We start from the raw sequence: 8,726 nt of genomic DNA on the forward strand, positions 1-8,726 counted from the left end.
GGCGGACACAGGGGGTAGGTAGTCCGAATTTGGTTACTATGTAGCAAATATCCGCCATTCAGCCGGCTGAAGAAGGCTGGCTTGTGGTGCGGGCATAGGTGGCGCGGCGGCGGCGGCGAGGGATCTCATACTCGGCCGCACAGTCGCCTCACCATACCATTTGACATCAGCCCGACATCATAACCTATACACAAGTTGCCTCCACCCACCTGTCTCTCTAACCCCCCCCCCCCCCCCCCCCCCCCCGTGCCGTAGCTCGACTCCGTGGAAAAAATCAAAGGGATCTGATGGTATTACATAAAATTAACAGTCCAACGCCATGAATGCAAGAAACCCGTATCCTACATGCCCTGTGGCGGGATCGGAAACGATGGCCACTGCTGTTGCCCGACCAAACCTGCCGCCTGCAACCCGCGCTTCGACTCCAGCTTAGCTTCAACATGTCCTAACAATCTTCCCAACTGTGTGTCGACCCGCTGTGCTGCCAGGTCAACACTGCCAACGACATTTAACCACTCCAATGGCCGACGTGCCTCTTCGACTAGCTGTTGGCAAAAGTCGAGATCGTTGTTCCGCACGATCTCATGCAAGAGTACAGCTTCAGCGCACACTAGATAATGCAAGAGACACCACCAGGGTAGTACACCGGCCGTCTTGTTGTCGGTGTGGTGGAGGATAAGAGACAGCATCGCGCGAGCGGCAGCTACACATTCGGCAGCGTCTCGTTTGGAATACCGCCGAGACATACTGTTGAAGTAAACAAGAATCATCGAATTGTAGTAGCGGAGTGCAAGGTCCGCTCTCTGGACAGCCTGTTAGAGAGCTACTGAAAGGGCGAATAGATGAAGAGCACCAACCTGTGTAATTAGGCCCTGATCCTCACAGGGTGTTGAGAAGTTCAGGATCGGTGGCAATTCCCACTTCCAATGGTCGAGTCTCCGGCGCAGAACACGGATAGCCTCCTTCAATGCCCTCTTTCCTTTATTCTCCACAGTCCCGAAGGCCGTTGTCGAGTATATTTGACTCTGCACGACCGTTATTATCACGGATAGTTTTATCAGAGCGCTGTAGTAGGCGTCCGGAGAGCTATCCGCGATCGATGCGGAGCGGGGAATCTGGCTCAGATCCACCTCTTGTAGAACCGTCGGACGTCCGGTCACGAGAGACAAGGTTGCCTCGAGGTATTCCACCGAATACCACACGCGCACTCGCATCTGCCGCTGATGCTCGTCGAGTTTCGAATCCAACATGCGGAGGTGTAGGCCTAACCCAAGTGCTAGCCTGATGGCAAGTCCTACGGCATTCCACGCGCTGGTGCGTACTCTTCTCAGTGACCGCCGTATACGTAATCGAACTACCAGAATGGGATTACACCAACCGATTCGTTTGCTTGCTACCAAGGAGATATATCCCGGCGAGGCCCAACGCCTGTACGTCCTTTAGCACGGCAATTTCGAATAACGTGCCGCCGTCCAATGCCCCAAGGACCCGAGCTCTGTTGAAGCATTCGAGATGGGAACAGCCCATGTCTATTCCAACACTCTCGCCCGAGCGCGAGCCAGAGGCGAAAACGAGGTTGATGATCATCAACCAGTGGTTGGCGATCCTGGTGGGACCGCTAGCATGGAGTGCTTCGTACGCTGCCTCGAATTCCGGTTTCGAGATGATGGGAACTAATGGGTGGACAGTGTCAAAGTACCGCCTAACGAGCTCGTCGGCGATGTTTTTGGGAGGGATATGATAGGTGTCGATCTGATATTTATCCCCGCTTAGAGATAGATCGATATCGTCGAGGTGATAGGTAGCTCCTGGCCGGAATCCATCCGTAAGTACTTCCCTCGGATACGCACTGGATACAGACCTCCAGAGAACGAACCAACCATGTCCAGCCCGGCATCGGTCAAACTACCGGGATCACCTTTCCTCGCGCAAATCTCACGAAGCGCCTCATCCTCCGCAGCCTCGTCCAGCTCGAGTGCTTGTCGTAGCGACCTTAGCCACGAGACCTCCGATCCGCGACCCATGTACCCAGTCGGCTTGTTGACGGAGAGCGTGTTGATATCGTCGGCAAGAGTGTCATTGGAGCCAATGGAGCCCTCATCGTCCGACATGGAGAGATCGCTGCCGTCGTCGCTTGGGAAATCCGTGGGTTCCGATGGCGGCACAAGTGTAAACGGCCCCTTCCTACACGTATCAGCTACAACACCACACCAGCACATCACAAGGGCTTCACGGATGATTACCGCTGCGAGCGCATTCTGCACTGCGAGTTTTTCCGGTCCGTCGAGAGTGCTTTCGAGCTCCCGCAGAAGGTTCTCGTAAATCTGAACCTGCGCTTCCAATTCCCGCGTCCTTCTGTTGCCAATATGTTAAAGAGTGCTTCGATTTGTGATGAGGATCGACCTGCTGCAGACTTTCTCGCCGATTCCCGCTTTCCATCGGCATATCGGCAGATTATGAGAAACCTAGTGCAATTCCCGCAAGTCGGCCTGGGGATCGCGAGGAGCAAGGTCAGTTGAACAGGCATCGCAGTGGTTTCAGCCAGCGTCGTATGGGAGAGAAAGGAACCTTTCGCCGTCGCACTATGGGAGAGTTAGAATTGTCAGCAAGCTCGATCGCCGCCATGAGGCTTGAGCAACATGCCCTCGTCTTCCGTCGCCGACACGATTCGCAAGCGTGATTTATTCTCGAACGATCCTTTGGCATGTTTCTGGCGGAGGGTGGAAGACGTTCGATCTGTCGGGGGGGAGTGGAAGTTGACATTTGCTGCAGATAACGATCAGGATAAAGTGGGTACATCTAGAATACAGGCCGGCCTACCGTATTTGAACTCGCACGCGGGGGGCGAAATAGGGTACGACGTGGGGCAGGGATATGACGTCAACCGAGAAAATCATCGAACCGGGAACAGGTGTCGTAGGTGCTCTACGTACGTGTGGAATCAGAGTCCCGGGAACCACCCCTCTCGCCACTTGAGGCCGATATGCTAAGCGAGTAACCCTCTCGCCACTTGATGCAGTTATTCTAAGCGAGCGTGTGGGGAATCGGCGGTGAAACGCGGCGGGTTTGCGGATCACAGAAAGCTTGATATGGCGGTGGAAGGAGGGCACATGGCAGTCGTAGCACGTTACCGGACACTCATGTTTCGAGCGTGTCCGATAGAACTTGAAAAATACACATCGTTGCATACAGTGTTAGTACCCAACGAAATGCTCGCTCCTCCAGACACAGGTTGGAACGAGTCGGTCGAATACGACTGCCAGCCATCAGTGGGAGATCTGCGGCACGAGACGTGCGGTATTTAGAGCATGCACCTACGAGGTCAAAGGTAATCTCGCGTCCTGTCCACCATAATTCAACCAGACCACGAACTTCTCAGAGGCGAAATGACTACGGGCCCGGTTGGTTTTCGAAGTGCTGCGAAATCGAACTGATGACCTGTCGAAGGTATTTGGGCGCTCGGTCGATCGCAATCTACGGTCCACGAGAACTGAAAGACACTTGCATACGGCGACATGCAACGGATAGTGTTGATGGGCGTCTTGAAGGGTTCAGCATCCGTCATCTCCTTGACGCCCGAGAGAAACAAGATGGCAATCAGACACCCACCCTCTTCTGTACTCCCTAGGACCGGAAGTATTGGTACTGTATATCCGGCGAAGTTGGAGCACTTCGAGTTGCGGAATGATGGCCTTCACGCGGGGCCGGTTCCACTAGCCTTTGATGTGCTCTGGTCGATGGCTACTCAATCTTGTACGGACGCGGCGGAGCCATCATTACCATTGAAATCGCTTCGGATTATTGGTCTTTTGTCTCTCTCATCGCACCATGGAAACCACGGCTTCAGAGTGTACTAGACAGCAAACTGTATGACACAGTCCGCCGGGTGATGAGGCGAGCGAACAGCACGTCCAAGAACTAGCAGTTGGGAGGAACAGCGATTTCAGTCACCCCCAGCCCAAGATCACCGTCAAAGAGCGGTCCCACAGAGAACTTTTTATGGCGTGAAACATTCCCGTGAGTGCGGAGACAGATGGTATTGGAATGCGGTAAACAAACGATGAGAAGTCGCTGAGCGGCGCCCCCCAGTACCACCAAAATAGCGATTTCAATCCCCCCCTAGCCTAGGAGCACCATCAAACAGTGGTCCCATAGAGAACTTTGTAAGACAAAAAAGATTCTACTATGCATGGGAATGAATGGGGTTGCGGTTACGTGTCAATCGGTTGCAAACTCGCGGAGCGGCAGCGGGTCCGACGCAATTTACCGGTCGGCCGTAGTCGATCTGGTGAATCTACAGCCTAGCAGGACGAAACACTGCTGTATCGCAGTCAGTATTCTCCTGTTTCTCTCCACCTGACACTCGTTGGGACCCTCAAAGTATGCTCATTACACTCGGCGTACCAATCTCTGGGTCAGACGTAGTTTACTGGTCGGCCGAAGGTGATCTGATTGCTCTACACAAGCGTGACAGTTCAAGATGCGTGGTGTACAGCGTGATGTTTCATGATGTAGAATGTATTGTGTGATATTTCATGAAGGAGTATATCACACGATATATTAGTGAACGAGGAGACTTGCGATATGTGGAGCAACAACCGCCATGGTACATAGTTAGAATGCTGAATAAAAGGACGGTAAATCAATCCGTCAGTTGAAATAAAACGTAAATGGGGATTACAAGTACATTTTAACTGTTAGCATATTCACGGCCTGATTAGATGCAGAGCGCAAACATGCAGCCCAGACCTTATTGGGATCTAATCAGCAAGGGTACCCCGAGCTGACATTTTACTGCGCTGCACTGATAGGTAATGCAGATTACCAACCAGTACCGCTATCGCCGTACCGCCAAGCGCCTGACGAGTACTATATGAGATTAGTGTAACGGCACGGTCGGGCAAGGCTCCAGGCAGCGAAGCCAGGCTAGGGATCGGGCTCTGGGTTTGGCAGGGGCAAGGCGGGTTCAGGGGACAAGGTGAGGCAGGGCTCAGTGCAGACGGCAACTGAGAACAGTGTCACGGCTCACAACGGAACGTTTGAGGAAGAATCGGAATAGGGGTCGGAAGGCTGTGCAGGCGGCAATGCAGGAATGAGTCGGAGGAATTGGGGCTGTGTGTTGGAGACAGGGGTAGCGCGGCAGCGCAGGCTGTGAGTCACTGGAGCGGGGTATCGGCGAGGAGGATTTCTCAGGGTCTGGCACACGCCCACGGTCATTGTCAGGTTGCGGGAAGAGGTGGAGGATTTCCTATATAAACGGGCCAGCGCCCCTCTGTAATTAGTTCTTCATGCAACAACTTGTTAATTCAATCACTGTTACCTCTGTCCTTGCCTCGGCTGCCGTCTGCACCGTAGTCCTTGTCCCTGCCTCTGTTCTCAGTTGCCGTCTGCACTGAGCCCTGCCTCACCTTGTCCCCTGAACCCGTCTTGCCTCTACCGAACCCAGAACCCGATCCCCAGCCCGGCTTCGCTACCTGGAGCCTTGCCCGACCGTGCCGTTACAAACAGAGGCAGGGACAAGGACTGCGGCGCAGACGGCAGCCGAGGCAAGGACAGAGGTAACAGTGGTTGAATTAACAAGTTGTTGCGTGAAGAACTAAATACAGAGGGGCAACAGCCCGTTTATATAGGAAATCCTCCACTTCTTCCCGCAACCTGACAATGACCGTGGGCGTGTGCCAGACCCTGAGAAATCCACCTTGCCAGTACCCCACTTCCGTGACTCATACCCTGCGCAGCCGCACTACCCCTGCTTCCTGCATACAGTCCCAATCTCCTGCGACTGATTACTGCGCTTTCCTGCTCCCTGCACACAGCCCCCAATCCTCTGCGGCTCATCCTTGCACTGCCGGTGCACTGCCTCTGCACTGCCCCCCAACTCTCCCGATCCTTGTGCCGACCCTCCCTTCGTCATTCCGTCGCGAACCGTGACAATGAAGGAGGGATATAGGAAATGTTCGGTGCTTCTGAATGGTGTCCGGGATGTCCAATTCGTAGGCGAGGGTTCCGATTGTCCAAATCAGACGGTAGGGACCATGATGTTTGTTTTCCAGCTTGCGACTGGGTCTCTCGGTGCGCCAGTTCCGACCATCCACCCATACCATGTCGCCTGGTTGGAAGGCTGGCGCAGGGGTTTGGTGCCCGTCGGAGTCGCCCTGTTGCTGTGCCTGGGCATACCGCATTTGGCTGCGGGCGACGTCGTGGATTTGATGCAACCGTTCCGCTGCACTCTGAGCTTGATGTTCCTCCTTGGTGTCGACAGGGATATCCAGCTCAAAGTCACACCGTGGGTGGTATTCTAGGTTAGCGAAGAATGGGGACAGGGTAGCCGTGTGTGACACCCCGATAGGTATCGGAGGTCACGACGGTCGCAACAGATGTGATTAGATAGTCCGTGTCACGGCTCACGACGGAATGACGAAGGGAGGGTCGGCACAAGGATCGGGAGAATTGGGGGGCAGTGCAGAGGCAGTGCACCGGCAGTGCAAGGATGAGTCGCAGAGGATTTGGGGCTGTGTGCAGGGAGCAGGGATAGCGCAGTAATGAGTCGCAGGATATTGGGGCTGTGTGCAGGAAGCAGGGGTAGTGCGGCTGCGCAGGGTGTGAGTCACGGAAGTGGGGTACTGGCAAGGTGGATTTCTCAGGGTCTGGCACACGCCCACGGTCATTGTCAGGTTGCAGGAAGAAGTGGAGGATTTTCTTTATAAACGGGCCGTTGCCCCTCTGTATTTAGTTCTTCACGCAACAACTTGTTAATTCAACCACTGTTACCTCTGTCCTTGCCTCGGCTGCCGTCTGCGCCGTAGTCCTTGTCCCTGCCTCTGTTCTCAGTTGCCGTCTGCACTGAGCCCTGCCTCACCTTGTCTCCTGTACCCGTCTTGCCCCTACCGAACCCAGAACCCGATCCCCAGCCCGACTTCGCTACCTGGAGCCTTGCCCGACCGTGCCGTTACAGTTCGGGTGATTAGAATAGAGTTGCGAGCCGAAAGGATAGTTAGAAGCGATCGAGGACAAGACAGGAAGGAGGGAGCAAACGGATTCCAGAGTCTAGACAGTGATCGGAGATGCGGGAGATCGGGATAACAGTCCAGAGGACTTTGAGATCTCCGTTCATAGGGCCCCGCAGTAGGAACTCCGATCCAGGGAAAAACTGTTATGACGAGAGAATCGAACATCGACCGATGGTGGCAGACAACTTCGAGCGAAGAACTCTGCCGGCGCATGAGGGAGATAATTGCTCGGAAAACTCCGATCTATCTTGGGCGCGTGGTGTTTACCACCTGCCTAGTCGGGAAGACTATCCGAAGAGAGCTGACGACGACTCAAGGCTAGGCCGCGGAACTCCGATGCAAAGGAAGCAACGCAGCTACGTTAGGCCGCACTCCAGAGAAATCACGTGCTGAGGATCGGAACGGCTATAAGTCGAACCGAGCGGGCAACCGAACCAAACTACAATCATCGCACCGAACAAACCATCGAAGAAACACGCTTGAGATTATTCCGTTGTGAATTATCGAAATCCCTGACTTTTATTCTACACTCGATACTACCATAGACTCCGACGACGCAATCTCGTTCCAGTCTCACACCGTGTCGGAGACCTGGTTGTTGCCAGCGAATTCGGCCAAGAACAGGTAGTCGACCCAGTCATCCTGGAGGTAGCTGACGTACGCGCGGAGGAGCTGTTCCATGACGGCGTTCATCCGTTCGGTTTGGCCGTTGGTCTGGGGGTGGAAGGCAGTCGACAGGCGTGGCTCGATCTTGAGGCATGAGCATAGGTGTTTCCAGAATCTCGAGGCAAACTGGGGACCCCTATCCGAGACGATGGTTTCTGGCAACCCGTGGTACCTGAAGAACCGGTCGCAGAACAGCTCGGCTAGTCCTTCCGAGGTGATGGTCGTGGTACATGGTAGGAGATGGCGTTGCTTGGTCAGTCGGTCAACAAAAACACAGATGGTGTCAAACCCCTTTGAGGCCGGTAAGCCAGTGACAAAGTCGACTGAGATGTGTTGCCATGGCTTCTCGGGTACTGGGAGGGGGCGCAGGACACCAGAGGGTGCGTGCCGGGTGGCCTTGGTTCGTCGGCAGGTGTGGCAGTTTCGGACAAACTGGTCAACGTCCTTTCGCATCTGTGGCCAGTAGTACCTCCAAGCAAGTAGATCCAGGGTTTTCACGCGCCCTGGGTGCCCCATGGTCGGTGGATTGTGGTGGTCCTGGATCAGTCGTAGTCGGAGTCGGTCGTACTCTGGAACATAGAGGCAGTCTCGGTAGATCAGTTGCCCGTTGACTTCGCGGCATTCGGCCAAGGAGATCTCCTTCAAGTGGCGTGTACCATTTCGGAGTAGCTCGAGGATTCGATTTGGGACGGGGTCTATGTCGTAGCCTTCTGTTATCAGTGACGTGAGGAGGGGACGGTCTTGTTCGGGTGTGTTGGTTGCTGCCAACCGGAGCTCTTCCGGTAGGTTGTCCGGTTTCAGGACTGCCTGCTGGTTGGCAAGCAGTCTTTCATCCCCTTCTTTAGGCAGGTCTCCTGACCTCCTGGTCAGTGCATCCGGTTTTCCTCCCGCTTTGCCTGGTCGGTAGACAATCTTGAAATGGGTTAGGGTTAGGGTTAGGGTTAGGGTTAGGGTTAGGGTTAGGGTTAGGGTTAGGGTTAGGGTTAGGGTTAGGGTTAGGGTTAGGGTTAGGGTTAGGGTTAGGGTTAGGGTTAGGGTTAGGGTTAGGGT

The 8,726-nt window shown here is 54.5% G+C and overlaps 1 protein-coding gene across 1 annotated transcript; it reads right to left on the minus strand.

The window, feature by feature from the left end:
• Positions 1 to 241: 241 nt before the first annotated feature.
• Positions 242 to 2,808, minus strand: BZA05DRAFT_386151 (fungal-specific transcription factor domain-containing protein). The gene is made up of 7 exons (XM_051482469.1): positions 2,644 to 2,808; positions 2,415 to 2,582; positions 2,244 to 2,355; positions 1,877 to 2,180; positions 1,379 to 1,808; positions 858 to 1,311; positions 242 to 803 (listed from the first exon to the last, which is right to left on the minus strand). The coding sequence occupies exons 2-7, from the start codon at positions 2,525 to 2,527 to the stop codon at positions 342 to 344; spliced, it is 1,875 nt and encodes a 624-aa protein (XP_051343908.1). The 5' UTR covers positions 2,528 to 2,582; positions 2,644 to 2,808; the 3' UTR covers positions 242 to 341.
• Positions 2,809 to 8,726: the final 5,918 nt, after the last annotated feature.

Source organism: Tricharina praecox (assembly GCF_024521635.1).
Source record: "Tricharina praecox strain CBS 144465 chromosome Unknown BZA05scaffold_2, whole genome shotgun sequence".
Classification (NCBI taxonomy): Eukaryota; Fungi; Ascomycota; class Pezizomycetes; order Pezizales; family Pyronemataceae; genus Tricharina; species Tricharina praecox.

Bases quoted from the DNA above. Each gene is read 5' to 3' on its own strand.
- BZA05DRAFT_386151 (XM_051482469.1), bottom strand. From the start codon at position 2,527: ATGCCTGTTCAACTGACCTTGCTCCTCGCGATCCCCAGGCCGACTTGC. The intron at 2,356-2,414 runs GTCTGCAGCAGG...TATTGGCAACAG, and splicing joins AAGCGGGAATCGGCGAGAAA to AAGGACGCGGGAATTGGAAG. The intron at 2,181-2,243 runs GTAATCATCCGT...ACGTGTAGGAAG, and splicing joins TGCAGAATGCGCTCGCAGCG to GGGCCGTTTACACTTGTGCC.